The sequence below is a fragment of the Aquarana catesbeiana genome, linkage group LG02, assembly GCF_042186555.1.
Source record: "Aquarana catesbeiana isolate 2022-GZ linkage group LG02, ASM4218655v1, whole genome shotgun sequence".
Lineage (NCBI taxonomy): Eukaryota > Metazoa > Chordata > Amphibia > Anura > Ranidae > Aquarana > Aquarana catesbeiana.
Genome location: NC_133325.1, coordinates 381,273,053 through 381,289,670, shown reverse-complemented (window position 1 = coordinate 381,289,670; position 16,618 = coordinate 381,273,053). Strand labels below are relative to the sequence as shown.

The window sequence follows — 16,618 nt, the reverse complement described above, 5'->3', positions numbered from 1 at the left end:
ACCCAAATTAAAATAAGGAAAGGTGTGGGGCCACCAGGCCCTATATACTCTGAACAGCAGTATACAGGCGGTGCAAACAAGACAGGGACTGTAGGTTTGTTGTTAAGTAGAATCTGTTTGTAATTTTGAACATTTTTAACGTGTTTAGCTCCAGCCAAAAAATCTTTTCTAAGCTTTTTGGAAAACATAGGGAAGGGTTATCACCCCTGTGACATTTGTTTTGCTGTCTTTCCTCCTCTTCAGAAGATTTCACCTCACTTTTTTGTCCCAATGAAAAATGTTTTTTGAAAATTTGGGTTTTTTTGTGGAACAAGGATTGGAAAGCATCAGTGGAAAGGAGAACTTGTTTTCCCATATTAACTCTTACAGGAGAGAATTTCCCTTCCTAGGGGTAGATTTCATCTCACTTCCTGTTGTCTCCTTCCGTTTGCAAGTAGGAGTCGTTTGTAAGTTAGATGTTTGAAAGTAGGGTCCTGCCCTATATACTCAGCAGAAATTTGGGCCTTAGGTGTTGCTGTGGCCACAACACTGTAAGCCCTCACAGGGCCCTGCTGTGAAATATTAGATCAAGAATTGTAATTACATGCCCCTGTTGAACAGCAGCTGAAAAATTAGGCCTTAGGCACTGGTGCTGGTGCCACAACACTGCAACCCCTCACAGACACTCTAGTTGGAACGCAGGAACGAGCCCTGCTGCAAATTATTGCTTCAAAAATTGTAATTACACGCCCCTGTTAGACAGGGGCAGAAAAATTGGGCCTTAGGCACTGGTGCTGGTGCCACAACACTGCAACCCCTCACAGACACTCTAGTTGGAACGCAGGAACGAGCCCTGCTGCAAAGTATTGCATCAAAAATTGTAATTACACGCCCCTGTTAGACAGGGGCTGAAAAATTGGGCCTTAGGCACTGGTGGTGGCGCCCAGAACCAAAAATGTTCTTACAAGCTATCAGCGTGATGATTGAGGAGGAAGAGGATAATTACTCAGGGATAGTCACTCAGCATCAGCATAGGCAGTCTTTGAAGGGATCTGAGATTTCAAAAAAAATTATTCGGTTACATCAGCATCAGGTGCTTGGTAGCTGGTGGTGATCCAAGACTCATTCATTTTTATGAAGGTCAGCCGATCGACCGAGTCGGTGGACAGACGCACCCTGTGATCGGTTACCACGCCTCCAGCAGCACTGAATGTGCGTTCCGAAAGAACGCTGGATGCAGGACAGGCCAGTAGCTCAATTGCATACTGTGCAAGCTCTGGCCAGTGATCCATCCTCAAGACCCAGTAACCCAGAGGATTTTCGGTGGGAAAGGTGTCCAAGTCTGATCTTGCCCCTAGGTATTCCTGCACCATGTAAAACAGACGCTGGCGATGGTTGCTGGAACCGATCATACCTTGGGGCTGCGGACCAAAAAATTGTCTGAACGCATCGGTCAGACGGCCACCTTCTCCACCGCTCCTTCTTTGACTGACCGAAGCCTCAGCAACACGTTGTCCAGAAACAGGAGTTTGTAACCTCCCAGTCTCTGGGAACGCGTTGCACAGACCTTTCTGCAAGGCCTCCCGAAGATGTTTCATCCTCTGCTCCCTCTGCGATGGCAAGATAAGGTCCGCAACCTTACCCTTGTAACGTGGATCAAGGAGGGTTGCCAGCCAGTATTGGTCCTTCTCCTTGATACCACGAATACGAGGATCCTTACGCAGGCTTTGCAGGATCAGGGAGGCCATGCAGCGTAGGTTTGCTGAGGCATTCGGTCCGGAGTCCTCTGGGTCACTAAGAACGACATGGTCCGCAGCCACCTCCTCCCAGCCACGTACAAGTCCATGTGTTTCTTGGGACTGATCCCTTAAAGACTGCTGCTGATGCTGAGTGCCAGGCTCCACCTCCATACTGACACAATCTTCCTCCTCCTCCTCTTCCTCCTCGTCCTCTTCCTGTGTGATCGGCGGGCACGCAGGAACACTGTCTGGATAAAGGGGGCCTTGAGAGCTAAGGAAGTCCTCCTCTTCCTGCCTCTGTTCTGCCTCAAGTGCCCTGTCCATTATTCCACGCAGCGTGTGCTCCAACAGGTGGACAAGGGGGACAGTGTCACTGATGCATGCACTGTCACTGCTCACCATCCTCGTGGCCTCCTCGAATGGTGACAGGACAGTGCATGCATCCCTGATCATGGCCCACTGGCGTGGGGAAAAAAAACCAAGCTCCCCTGACCCTGTCCTGGTGCCATAGTCGCACAGGTACTCATTGATGGCCCTCTGCTGCGTGTGCAGCCGCTGCAGCATGGCCAACGTTGAGTTCCACCTGGTGGGCATGTCACAGATTAGGCGGTTCTTGGGCAGGTTAAACTCCTTTTGGAGGTCCGTCAGCCGAGCACTGGCATTATATGACCGGCGGAAATGCACACAGACTTTCCTGGCCTGCCTCAGGACATCCTGTAAGCCCGGGTACCTGCCCAAGAACCGCTGCACCACCAAGTTAAGGACGTGAGCCAAACAGGGCACATGGGTCATTTGTCCCTGTCGGAGGGCAGAGAGGAGGTTGGTGCCATTGTCGCAAACCACCATTCCTGCCTTAAGTTGGCGTGGCGTCAACCACCTCTGAACCTGCCCCTGCAGAGCTGACAGAACCTCTGCCCCAGTGTGGCTCCTGTCCCCCAAGCACACCAGCTCAAGCACCGCATGGCATCTTTTGGCCTGCGTACTTGCGTAGCCCCTTGAACGCCTACGGAGCACCGCTGGTTCCGAGGAAGAGGCCATGGAGGAAGAAGAAGAGGAGGGGGTGGAGGAGAGAGGTGTGTCACAATCAGCATTTTGGAGGCGTGGTGGCGGAACAACCTCCAACACTACTGCACCTTGTCCTGCATCCTTCCCAGCTGCCAGCAGAGTCACCCAATGCGCCGTGAAACTTAGGTAACGTCCCTGTCCATGCCTGCTGGACCATGAGTCAGCGGTAATATGCACCTTACCGCTGACCGCCCTGTCCAGCGAGGCATGGACATTGCCTTCCACATGCCGGTAGAGAGCCGGAATCGCCTTCCGTGAGAAAAAGTGGCGTTTGGGTACCTGCCACTGAGGAACCGCACATTCCACAAACTCACGGAAGGGGGCAGAGTCTACCAACTGAAAAGGCAGCAGTTGAAGTGCTAGCAATTTTGCCAAGCTAGCATTCAACCGCTGGGCATGTGGATGGCTGGGAGCAAACTTCTTTCGGCGGTGCAGCAGCTGGGGCAGGGAAATTTGCCTGGTACAATCTGACGTCGGTGTACCAAAAGCAGATTGCCCACAAGTACTTGGCTGTGACACACCTAATTCTACACCTTCATTCCTCTCACTGCAGGTCTCAGAGAGGACTGAAGGTCTAGTGGGGTTGGAAATCTCAGCTGATGAGGAGCAAGGAGAGATCCTCTTTGTTCTTTGGTGTGGGTCTTTTAGATACGCTTGCCAACGAACTGCATGGCAGGTCAACATATGTCTGGTCAAGCATGTGGTACCCAAGCGGGAGATATTTTGGCCACGCGAGATACGCTTGAGACATATGTTGCAAATAGCAGCGGTGCGATCTGATGCACTCGTCTCAAAAAAGGCCCACACCAAAGAACTTTTTGAATAACGCGCAGAGACTGCAGCGCCCTGCACATGTGGAGCTTTGGGGTGTGATGCAGTCAATGTGCTGCCCTTAGGCTGGCCCCTGGAGGGCATCCTGCCTCGTTGGTGATGTGCTGCCGCCTCCTCCTCCTCCTCCTCCTCCTCCTCCTCCTCCTCCTCTCTCCTATCAGGCACCCACGTTGAGTCAGTGACCTCATCATCCCCTCCCTCCTCATCACTGGAGCAAACCTGGCAGTATGCTGCAGCAGGGGGAGCATGACTGCCAGATTGCTGTCCTTCTTGGGCACCCCCTCTGTCCGCGCTCATGTTACTGCCTTCATCGAGCTCAGTATCGTCATCAGAGCCTTCCAAACGCTGGGCATCCTCCTGGAGCATGTACCCAACACTGTGGTCAAACAGTTCGAGGGAATCCTCATGAGGACATGGTGGAGCTAGGGAAGGAGTCACTGATGACATTGAGCTGAGGGAAGAGGCCGCTGCTTTGCCAGACAAAGCACCCTGGGCATGGGTGAGAGAGGATGAGGAGGATGAGGACGGCTTGGTCATCCACTCGACCAAGTCTTCCGCATGTTGCGGCTCAACATGGCCAGCTGCCGAAAAAAAGGCCAAGCGTGTCCCATGGCCACGTGCTGATGAGGATGCACCGTCTCCACGACCAGCACTAGACACAGAGCCTGCTTGCCCTCTCTTATTGGCTTGTGACTGTCTGCCTCTCCTTCTTGGCCTTCCAGACATACTAATGGCCTGTAGCTGCACTAAGCTGGGATAGAACACCTGTAATTTTCTTCAAGTAGCTTTATATACTGTAACCAGACAAGCCTGCCTGTCAGTAGGAAGATAACAGGAACGGATCTAGCTGAACACTGTGAGCAGGACGCACTGTACTAAATGTAAATAGTCTAGCTGCCTGACCGTGGTACTAATAGGATCAAATAGAACACCTGTAATTTTCTTCAGGTAGCTTTATATACTGTAACCAGACAAGCCTGCCTGTCAGTAGGAAGATAACAGGAACGGATCTAGCTGTACACTGTGAGCAGGACGCACTGTACTAAATGTAAATAGTCTAGCTGCCTGACCGTGGTACTAATAGGATCAAATAGAACACCTGTAATTTTCTTCAGGTAGCTTTATATACTGTAACCAGACAAGCCTGCCTGTCAGTAGGAAGATAACAGGAACGGATCTAGCTGAACACTGTGAGCAGGACACACTGTACTAAATGTAAATAGTCTAGCTGCCTGACCGTGGTACTAATAGGATCAAATAGAACACCTGTAATTTTCTTCAGGTAGCTTTATATACTGTAACCAGACAAGCCTGCCGGTCAGTAGGAATTTAACAGGAACGGATCTAGCTGAACACTGTGAGCAGGACGCACTGCACTAAATGTAAATAGCAGGAACGGATCTAGCTGAACACTGTGAGCAGGACGCACTGCACTAAATGTAAATAGTCTAGAAGATAACAGGAACGGATCTAGCTGAACACTGTGAGCAGGACGCACTGCATTAAATGTAAATAGTCTAGATAGAAGATAACAGGAACGGATCTAGCTAAACTGAATACAGTGTATATATATATATGCAACACCTGGGATGCATATATATACACAATACACTGTAAGTGCAGCTAACTGACTGACTGTTCTGCCTAATCTATCTAACTCAAATCAAATGACACTGTCTCTCTCTCTCTCTATCTCTCAGCACACCGGAACACACACTACACAGGGCCGCCGTGCAGGCGGCCTTATATAGTGTGGGGTGTGTACTAAATGCCCTGAGCCGTAATTGGCCAAAGCCACCCTGGCTTTGGCCAATTACAGCTCTCTCTACTGACAGCGCTGTGATTGGCCAAGCATGCGGGTCATAGTGCATGCTTGGCCAATCATCAGCCAGCAATGCACTGCGATGCCGCAGTGAATTATGGGCCGTGACGCGCCACACGAATTTAGCGCGAACGGCCCATAACGTTCGCAATTCGGCGAACGATCGAACAGCCGATGTTCGAGTCGAACATGGGTTCGACTCGAACACGAAGCTCATCCCTACTCCCTGGTTATCTCTCGCCTCGACTACTGCAACTCCCTCCTCATTGGCTTACCTTTAAATAGACTATCCCCCCTTCAGTCCATCATGAATGCTGCTGCCAGACTCATCCACCTTACAAACCGATCAGTGTCTGCTACCCCTCTCTGCCAATCCCTCCATTGGCTGCCACTCGCCCAACGAATTAAATTCAAAATACTAACAATAAGTTACAAAGCCATCCACAACTGTGCCCCCAGCTACATCACTAACCTAGTCTCAAAATACCAACCTAAACGCCATCTCCGTTCCTCCCAAGATCTCCTGCTCTCTAGCTCCCTCATCACCTCCTCCCATATCCGCCTCCAGGACTTCTCCCGAGCCTCGCCCATCCTCTGGAATTCCCTACCCCAATCTGTCAGACTGTCTCCAAATTTATCCACTTTTAGGCGATCCCTGAAGACTTTCCTCTTCAGAGAAGCCTATCCTGCCTCCATCTAACAACTGCATTATTTTCTCCATTAGCTCATCCCCCACAGCTATTACCCTTTTGTATAACTTGACCCTCCCTCCTAGATTGTAAGCTCTAACGAGCAGGGCCCTCTGATTCCTCCTGTATTGAATTGTATTGTACTTGTACTGTCTGCCCTAATGTTGTTGTAAAGCGCTGCGTAAACTGTCGGCGCTATATAAATCCTGTATTATAATAATAATAATAATAATAATAATATCTCTGAGAATTCACTGCAGGTGCGGACCTCCCACACACGATGCGCCCCCAGACTGTGTCCCCCAGTTGTAACTCCTTGCAAGCCACATGGGGCGAAGTGGTATCCCTTTTTTGAGTGGCGGTGGCCGGGGGACACACGGGATCATCTGATTTTAAAGGAATTCTGGCTAGGAGATCCCCCCACTTACACACTTTTATTGTTAACTATACTGTACGTTTCCTTAAAATAACTGTTTATTACACTTGAAATTTTAAAAATATAATTTTCTAAACAGCAAACCTAACCCCTGAGGAAGACAGTGACCATGTAGGTCGAAACGAGTTTGGAATTTTGTATGACAGACTTTATAACATGTGATGCTGTATATAATCTGTTGTTTGCATTCTCTGTATTTGTAATGTTATCATATCTCCTTACCAGAGCTTATATTTTAACTGCTATGTGTCCATGCCATGTCAACTTTTAATAAAGTATTTTCTTTTAATTTATTAAATTCTCAATATCATTAACTTTGCTGCTAACCCCCCCTCCTGGGGGAACCCTTACCATATTGCATTTATTTGGGGTGTGCAGCACCAATATCATAGTGTCAGGGATATCCTGTGGCAAGGCAGATATGTGTGTGCGAACATATGTTCCTACGAGAACGTGCTGTACCGGGCAGTGGCGCGTGCATGTGAGCAACGACACGTGGCAGGTGCGCGTGCCTGGGAACACGTGACAGGTGTGTGTGCGCTAACTCGGCTTTGGCGCCAGTGACCCTTTAAAAGGACAGCAGCTGCTCTAGTACAGTGCTGTCTGATCTGCAGCTTTACCTGAGTCTGATCCTGTACCTGCTGTAATTACCTGATCCTGCTCCGTTTGACCACTGCTGCCTTCTCCTCTCCTGACCCGGCCTGCCTTGACCCTGCTATATCTGAACCTGTTGATCTCCTGTTGCCAAACCACTGCCTGTCTGCTGACTACTCTTTGCCTGCTGAATTAACTACCCATTTCCCGTGCTGACCTGGCTTGTCTAACTGCTTCAGTCTGTTCCTGATCCAGTCTCCGCCTAGATCCAGGGGTCACTGACCCACACCTGTAACCACCACCTCCAACTGCTTCTATAGACCAGTCCTTCAGGTGGATCATCTCTACTCATCTGTATCAGCTACCATGGATCATACAGGCGCTCCTACCTCACTGCGGTCTCGTACCACTGTTACAACCCCAGTGGTCTTTAAGCCAGCGCTGTAAGAGAGGTCTCCTTCTACGGTTGGGCTCTGATACCAGGTACGTGACAGTATCAGACAGCCATGACTGAGCCTACAGAAGGAGCCTCACAGATGGAGGAGGTGGGCCGCTACCTTGCAGCTCTCATGCAAGCTGTGCAGTCCCTACATGAGGGGTACCTTAAGTTGGAAGGACAAATTCTGACACTTCCTGTCAGCTCAGTTCCAGTATCCTCTGCTACACCTTCATGGACTATTTCCTCTCTCCCTGTGGTACTACCTGCACCTGAGCCCAGAGTTCCCATTCCTGAGAGGTTCTCTAGGGAGCGCAGCAAGTTTCAGGTCTTCCGCAACGCATGTCAACTGTATTTTGCTTTGCAACCCCGGACTTTCACGTTGGAAACCACCAAAGTGGGGTTCATAGTTTCACTACTGCAAGGGGATCCTCAAGCCTGGGCTCACCAGTTGCTGGAAGGAGAGGACATACAAATGCATACCATGTCATCTTTTGTCGATGCTATGTCACAACTTTACGACGATCCATTACGTACTTCCACGGCAGAGGCTGCCCTCCACGTGCTCCAGCAAGGCCGAAGAGCGGCTGAGGACTATATTACGGACTTCAGATGCTGGAGTGCAGACACCCAGTGGAACGACGCAGCTCTGTGGCACCAGTTCCACATGGGTTTATCTGAGAACTTGAAAGATGAACTTGCCCGAGTGGAAATACCTGATACCTTGGAAGGACTTATCAATCTGGTAATTCAGATTAACCAGCGGGCCCATGAGCGCCAATCAGAGAAATGCACCCAGCAGAACCACCCTGTATGGATGACACCAAAAGCTCCAATTCGGCCCCCTGCCAGTTCAAGTCCTATCAACCCCGCATCTGCCACTCCAAGGCCCATGCAACTCAAAGTGATGCACCACATTTTATCTCCAGAGGGGCGATCACGCCGCCGGCAGAAGAATCTTTGCCTTTATTGTGGAAAAGCCACCCATTATGTTCATGGGTGTCCTGCAAAGATGAGTAAGTTTCCTCCTACTAATCTCACAATGCTACCTGCCCAGGCAACCCACCTTACTCTTCCTCTGTTAGTCCAGCTTTCAGGGAAGACAATTCCAGTTAACGCTATTGTGGACTCCGGAGCATGCAGTTTCTTCATTGTCTTAAACATTGCCGCTCAGCAACATATTCCCTTGCGACCAAAGATGCATGGACTGTCTGTCTTTTTAGCTGATGGCTCACGTATCAGATCTGGACCAGTAACCCAAGAAACACCTCCATTACCTGTTACTTCTTCATCTCAACATAAGGAACTATTGAGTCTTGACGCTATCACTTCCCCCTTGTTTCCTGTCATCCTGGGTCTACCTTGGCTCCAGGTCCATAACCCTCAGATCAACTGGTTGTCCGGGGAGATCAAGTTTTTATCACCATATTGTCAAAGGCATGGCTTGCCAGAACCGTCGGAGTACACTGGCAACCCGACTTTGTATGGACTCTGATCAAGATATTCTTCAATCTGTACCTAAACCCTACCACCAGTACCTTGATGTTTTCAGCAAACAAGGAGCAGATACTTTGCCGTCCCACCCACCTATTGATCTCTTGCCCGGAGCTGCGATTCCGTTTGGACGTGTGTTTTCATTGTCAGAACGAGAACAAGAGGCATTGAAAGAATATGTTGATGAGAACCTCAAAAAGTGGTTTATCCGCCCATCCACCTCCCCAGCAGGAGCAGAGATATTCTTCATAACTAAAAAGGACCACTCTCTCCGTCCTTGTGTGGATTATCGGGAATTAAATAAAATTACGGTTAAGAACCGCTATCCCCTGCCCCTAATGACTGAGTTATTCATGAAACTGAGATCTGCACTCGTCTTTACTAAACTGGACTTAAGAGGTGCTTATAACCTGATACGTATTCGAACAGGGGATGAGTGGAAGACAGCCTTTCATACCAGCTTCGGGCATTTTGAGTATCTGGTCATGCCATTTGGGCTCCGCAACGCCCCTGCCACCTTGTAACATTTTATTAATGACGTGTTCCAAGACCTACTGGATATCTTCGTAATTGTCTACTTGGATGATATCTCAATCTTCTCAGGGTCCCTTGATCAACACCGAGAGCACATCAGTATTGTTCTAGGCAATACAAACTGTATGCAAAACCGGAGAAGTGTGAATTTGAGCGGCAGAGCATCCAGTTTTTGGGATTAGTAATCTCCACAGCAGGAGTCGAAATGGATCCCCAAAAGGTGTCTGCCATACTGGAGTGGCCTGTACCCACAGACAAGAAGGGGGTACAACGCTTTGCAGGTTTTGCGAACTTTTATAGAAAATTCCTTAAAGAGGAGGGCCCATCAAAAAAAAAAAAAAAATAAAAGTCAGCAGCTACAAATACTGCAGCTGCTGACTTTTAATTGGACACTTACCTGTCCCAGGGTCCAGCAATGCGGGGGATCGAAGCCCCGCTCGTCTCCCCCTCCATTCAGCGGCGCCGGCATTGCAACTGTGGGCGCCGGGCTGTGGCTTTACAGCCTGGCACCCACTGCGCTTGCGCGAGCGGCGCCACGCGCTGTGATTGGCCACTCAGTCACCTGGGACCTGTAATGGGTCCCAGATGATTGACAGGAGGGAGGGAGCAGAGCTGAGCCCTTCCTGTGCCGAGGGGGAAGTGATGTCACCAGCCCAGGCACCGAAAGAGGCAGACTACGAGGGACCCCCTAGCAACAGTCATTTAGAGGTAAGTAAAAAAAAAATATCCACATTTTTTTTTTATTTTTTTTTTTTTAGGCACAATCATGACTTTTTTTTTTAGGGTGGAACACCACTTTAAAGAGGTCTCTGCCATAATCACCCCAATAACACTAACAAAACCTGCAATTCTGCTGGAATCCCGAGTCTCAGAGTGCCTTGGAAACGCTAAAGAAACTTTTCACCTTGGCTCCTATCCTCAGCCATCCTGACCAGTAGCGGCCCGTCCATAGGGGGGTAGGGACAGAGGCTGCATTTGGGGGGACAGAGGCTGCATTGGGAGGGGGCAGAGGCTGCATTTGGGGGGGGGGACAGAGGCTGCATTTGGGGGGAACAGAGGCTGCATTGGGGGAACAGAGGCTGCATTTGGGGGGGACAGAGGCTGCATTTGGGGGGGACAGAGGCTGCATTTTGGGGGGACAGAAGCTGCATTTGGGGGGGCAGAGGCTGCATTGGGGGGAACAGAAGCTGCATTTGGGTGGGGCAGAGGCTGCATTGGGGGGCAGAGGCTGCATTGGTGGAACGGAGGCTGCATTTGGGGGGACGGAGGCTGCATTTGGGGGGACAGAGGCTGCATTTAGGGGGCAGAGGCTGCATTTGGGGGGACAGAGGCTGCATTTGGAGGGGCAGAGGCTGCATTTGTGGGGGGCAGAGGCTGCATTTGTGGGGGACAGAGGCTGCATTGGGGGGAACAGAGGCTGCATTGGGGGGCAGTGGCTGCATTGGGGGGCAGAGGCTGCATTTGGGGGGACAGAGGCTACATTTGGGGGAACAGAGGCTGCATTTGGGGGGACAGAGGCTGCATTTGATGTGACACAGGCTGCATGTAAGGAGGGACTCCGCTGGGGGCACCTGATGTAAGGACGGACTCTGCTGGGGATGCCTGATGGCATCTGGTTGTAGGCGACGTGGCTAGTGAAACGCTCATGGCTCCCACTGATTCTGCATTATGGTGAGTTGAATGATTTAATTTTATATTACAATTTAATAATAGAAATAATGCGCTTCAATCATCCTGACACCATAACAACCATGGTGCTGGGATAACTGAAGTGCTAACACCAGGTGTTTGGAGTATGTTTATTTGCTGATTGTTAAACTTTCTAGAATACACATATTTCTATTGTTGTATAGGATCTGGGCTTGCTGTCCCTCCATCCCTCTCTCCCTCTCCCTCCATCCCTCGTTCATCTCAGATGCTAACCACACCACCTTAGAGCCACGCCCACTATTGCACTGAAACCACGCCCATTTTCACCAAGTGGGAGGGGTCAAAAAGGAAGGGCGGTGTCTGGCCCCCCATCCTAAAACTTCACCAGCCGGCACTGATCCTGACCCGTCCTTACCCTATATTCTCGAAGTGGATGCCTCCAAAACAGTAGTGGGGGCAGTTGTTTCCCAACGTCAAGGGGTCAAGGCCTTAATGCACCCTGTGGCCTTCTTCCCTTGGAAACTTTCTCTAGCAGAGAGAAATTACGATGTATGAGATCATGAACTATTGGCCATCAAAGCAGCACTGGAGGAGTGGAGATATTTGTTTGAAGGTGCTAACCATCCCATACCAATATATACTGACCATAAAAATTTGAAGTATTTAAGATCAGCCAAAAGACTGAAGCCACGACAAGCTCTATGGGCCCTGTTTTTCACTAATTTTTCCATTCCTCTAACATACTGACCTGGATCAAAAAACATAAAACCGCATGCACTCGTATGTACGATGACCCCAATGATTTGTCAGCACAAGATACCATCATGCCTACAGGGAACTTCCTACTTTTGCAAACAGATCTTTTGTCACAAATCAAACAGGCTTCCATGAACATTCTCAGCCCCCCGGAATTATCCTAACCCCTAGAGAAGGCCTGCTTTGGAGAGGAAGACAAATTTTTGTCCCTGAGAGTGTGCGAGTAGGGGTCTTCAAGATGTTGCATGATCATCCGCTGGCAGCCATTTTGGCATACATAAGGCCCTTGAACTGGTATGGCGTACATTTTGGTGGCCTGATCTAGAAGTATTCTGTAAGAAATATGTGAACTCATGCTCTGTTTGCATTCAGTACAAGACAGCAAGAAGTAAGTCCTGGGGCCTGCTGAAACCTTTACCCATTCCTGATAAACCATGGAGGATGATCTCCATGCATTTTATAGTGGAGCTTCCACCTGCCAAGGCATGCACGGCAATCTTTGTAGTAGTGGACCGGTTAACCAAGATGGCCCATTTTTTGCCCTTAAAGAGTACCTCATCTGCTATGGAGACGGCCCGAGTGTTAGGTTGCATGGGGTCCCTGCAAACATCACGTCTGATCGTGGTGTACAATTCACCTCACGTTTTAGGCGAGCCTTATGTAAAGTGTTGAAAATTGAGTTGGCATTGTCCTCAGTATATCATCCCCAAACCAATGGGCAAACAGAGAGGACGTATCAAATGCTCCAACAGTATGTCCGGTGTTTTGCTTTGCTCAGGACGATTGGGTATCATTACTGCCACTAGCAGAATTTGCCTACAACAATGCCAATCACTCAGCTACAGGCCAATCCCCTTTCTTTTCTAATTATGGTTTCCATTTATCATTTCTGCCTGATTTCATTTCAGAGTCTACAGTTCCAGCAGTGCAAGATACCATGGATTTTCTCAATCGCAACAAAAAGATCTTGCAGGAAGTAATGGCCAAAGCGCAAGCTGACAACAAGAAGGCTTTTGATAAGAAAAGGAGAAGAGAACTGAACCTACAGCCAGGTGATCAGGTATGGCTTGCTACAACCAATCTTAAGTTAAAATGTCCGTCAAAAAAGTTGGCACACAAATTTACTGGTCCCTTCCCGGTGAAGAGGAGGTTAAATGAACTTTCTTTACTTGACTCATTTAAAATACATCCTACATTTCATGTTTCACTACTAAAACCTGCAGTACCTGATCCCTTCCCTGACAGAGGACCTGGACTACCGGAACCTGTTTTGATTGTTGGGAACGAGGAATACGAAGTGGAGGCTATCCTGGATTGCAGGAGAAGGCGAAATCAGGTACAGTTTCTGGTTAAATGGAAGGGATATGGCCTGGAGCATAACTCCTGGGAACCTGCATGCAATATCCATGCAAGAAGGTTAGTTTGTGCCTTTTTTTTTTGCTCACCCTGAAAAGAAGAGCCTGTTGGGCATCCGGATGCTGCCCCTTGGGGGGGGGGGGGGGCAATGTCAGGGATACCCTGTGGCAAGGCAGATACTCGGGCATTTACTACAAGAATGCGCTGTATCTGGCAGCGGCGCGTGTATGTGCGCAGAGACACGCAGCAGGCGCGCGTGCATGGGAACATGCGACAGGCGCGCGTGTGTGCGCACTAACTCGGCTTTGGCGCCAGTGACCCTTTAAAACGACAGCAGCTGCTCTAGTACAGTGCTGTCTGATCTGCAGCTTTATCTGAGTCTCACTCTGCTTCAGTCTGTTCCTGATCCAGTCTACGCCTAGATCCAGGGGTCACTGACCCACACCTGTAACCACTGCCTCCAACTGCTTCTACAGTCCAGTCCTTCAGGTGGATCATCTCTACACATCTGTATCAGCTACCACGGATCATACAGGCGATCCTACCTCACTGCGCTTTCGTACCACTGTTGTAACCCCAGTAGTTCCCGAGCCAGGGCTGTAAGAGGGGTCTCCTTCTACAGTTGGGTTCTGATACCAGGTACGTGACACTATGTGTCTTTCCCATCCTGAGGTGAAATAATATATTTTCCAGCACGTGGGTAATTTTTAGTGCCTAAACATTTGGAAAATCTAAAGTCTGTCTGATTTTCGATAGAAAAGGTCCGATGAAGCCCACACACGGATTTGTACCGTCAGACCAGTCCGGTCGAAAAGTCCGGTCGTGTGTACATGGCTTAAGTTTCTGCCTTATACTTGACCACTTATTTTTTATTAAATACATTTTTTTTGTGTGGTGCAGTGAGAATTAAGCCCACACAAAATTAATGGGCTCAAACCGCACTGCAAATAATCACATGTGATTTGAATAGGAATGCTGTGCAATTCCTATCCGAATCACATGCAGTGTCCCACACCGCATATATGTGACCCCAGCCTTAGTGTATTTAAATCTGCTAGTACATCTAACACTCTCCTGCACCCAGCCTGACAATGCTGTTGTCCAAAGGTGCCCCCTGTGCTCCCTCATCCAGAGTGGGGGCACGCTAATACAGGAGGTGTGTTACTGGCCAGATCACCAGGTGAAAACAGAGGGAAAAAATGCTAAAATACGAATACAGCCCACCAGATCTAATGATTAGTAAGCTGCAATATAATACATTTTTAGTTTTGGGATTAATACCGCCTTAATGATTTTGAAGATGGCACCCAAGAAAATCTGACCGACACAAACAGTAAAAATAGAAAAATCGATTAATTGAAGGCAAGTCTTACCACAGGTATGGCCATCCCAAACTGTATCTTTGCTTCATTACAAAATCCATAGGGTACCAGTTGTCGGAAAAGTCGGTTAATTCTATGAGGTTTGCCTGATAGAGGAGAGGTCTCCTTGGCTTTCTCCTTGTATCTTGTCATAGTTTTTGGCGATTTTCACTGATAGATTTAAAATGTTTTAGAACTCCTACACTAGAGAATGCAGCGAAAGGTCCACTGTGCTTTACAGCACTGAGCATTTGAGAGATTTCACCTCTGCTCTGCATGTTTCAAAGACTATACTCAATGGGAGGAGAACATACTGTAACCTGTTCATCAAGATATGCATCTCTATAGAAAAAAGAGAGCAAGCAATTGATGGGGAACTACATTTTTTTTATCTAGGCATGTATTTATTGTTAAAAAAAATATTTTAATTTAGTTATTTAGGCAATTATTTCCTAAGGTATTTTACAAGCAAATACAGTGATTATAAAGATTTTCCTTGTGCCTTAGGAAAGCATAATAAAAAGATGATGACTGTGTGTAGAAAACTTTGCCAGAGTAGGCAATCAGAGTTCCAACTTCAAACAGAACTTGACTTCAGCTGCAGCCAAGAGGTGAAAGTGGCAATGGTAGCATTTGGGTGGTTGAATTACAGCAGCAAGGGAGACTGGCAGACCTGTGGCACTACTGAGACAGGGAGTTCGACCCCTAGATGGCAGGTTAGAAACCACAAGAAATTCAATTATTTCTTCACATTCCAGTTTCCAAGCATTTAACCTTCTTATACCTGGTACCAAAAACACTATGAGACTTCTTTCTGATTCTTGTTATCCTTTGGCATTTCAGGATAGGGATGTAGGACAGATTCTTGTGTGCTCCCTGGGCACCTAACACCACATCAGATCACCACAGCATTGTGTATTTGCTTTGCCATGTAGGCTCACATCACAGGAAGCCACAGCTTTATATTTACTGCAAGGCCTTGCTCTCATGACTCTCCAGGCCTTGTCTATAAGTCAACTCTGTGCCACAGCAGGTTCCAATATGGATTTCAAGCTGTGATGCAAGGGTCCTTCCACCAAACAGGACCACCGTCACCTGTCACAGTCACCCCCTTCCACTCAGCCTGGCCGCTATTTAGGCCTCATGCACACAGGATGTTTGCTAACTCTCCAAGAAGCCTTTCCTTCTGGCAACAGCGTTTTGGAAGAAAAAATGGTTATCACTTGTAAAAGCATGTAACGTGTTTAGGTGCATTGATTGGGCATTAATTCACTTAACTGGCCAGAAGAATAATTGATTCTGACCACTAGAATTAATATATGTTCAAGTGCTAAACATGCCTAGCATTTAGCGGCGCTGCCAGTGGGGTTTCTTTCTGTTCCCCTGCCTCTAAACACCTATGTGTGCATGGAAACATAGGCCAACATGCAGGGTTTTTTTTTAGAGACAGGAAAAAAATGCCAGATGCCCTACAAGCAGCTGAAAAAAAACATCCAGTGTGCATTAGGCCTTGTAATAATGTATCTTACCCTTGAAGGTTAAAATGTTTATGCCAAATGTACAAATATCCTGCAGCAGCACAAGGTTGCTCAACCCAGAGGGTTAAATTACTTAAAGTGGTTGTACACTCTCACAAATGCCCAGTGAAGTAAATAGCCTCAGATGATGCACAGAGATTTAAAAAAATCCTCCTACAAAGGTTTACTTGTTTATCTGCAGTCTTCTCTTCCCCACGCCCCTTCAAAAGAGCAGAAAAGTGGTAAAATCTTTCTTCATCTGTCAGGAGCAGAGAGAAGGGGGTGGAGAGACTGCAGTAACAGTGCGTGAGAGCTGATTGGAGGAAAGGAACACACCTCCTTCCCAAAGCAAACAAACT

The 16,618-nt window shown here is 48.3% G+C and overlaps 1 protein-coding gene across 1 annotated transcript in view; it reads right to left on the bottom strand.

Moving 5' to 3' along the window:
• The window catches only part of LOC141128076 (multidrug and toxin extrusion protein 2-like), a 270,507-nt gene extending 255,495 nt beyond the window's left edge, over window positions 1–15,012 (bottom strand). Inside the window, exon 1 of the mRNA XM_073615141.1 lies at window positions 14,755–15,012. Coding sequence (XP_073471242.1) covers window positions 14,755–14,895 — 141 coding nt within the window. The 5' untranslated portion in view covers window positions 14,896–15,012. The remainder of the gene's footprint in view (window positions 1–14,754) is intronic.
• Between the last annotated feature and the right edge of the window lie 1,606 nt (window positions 15,013–16,618).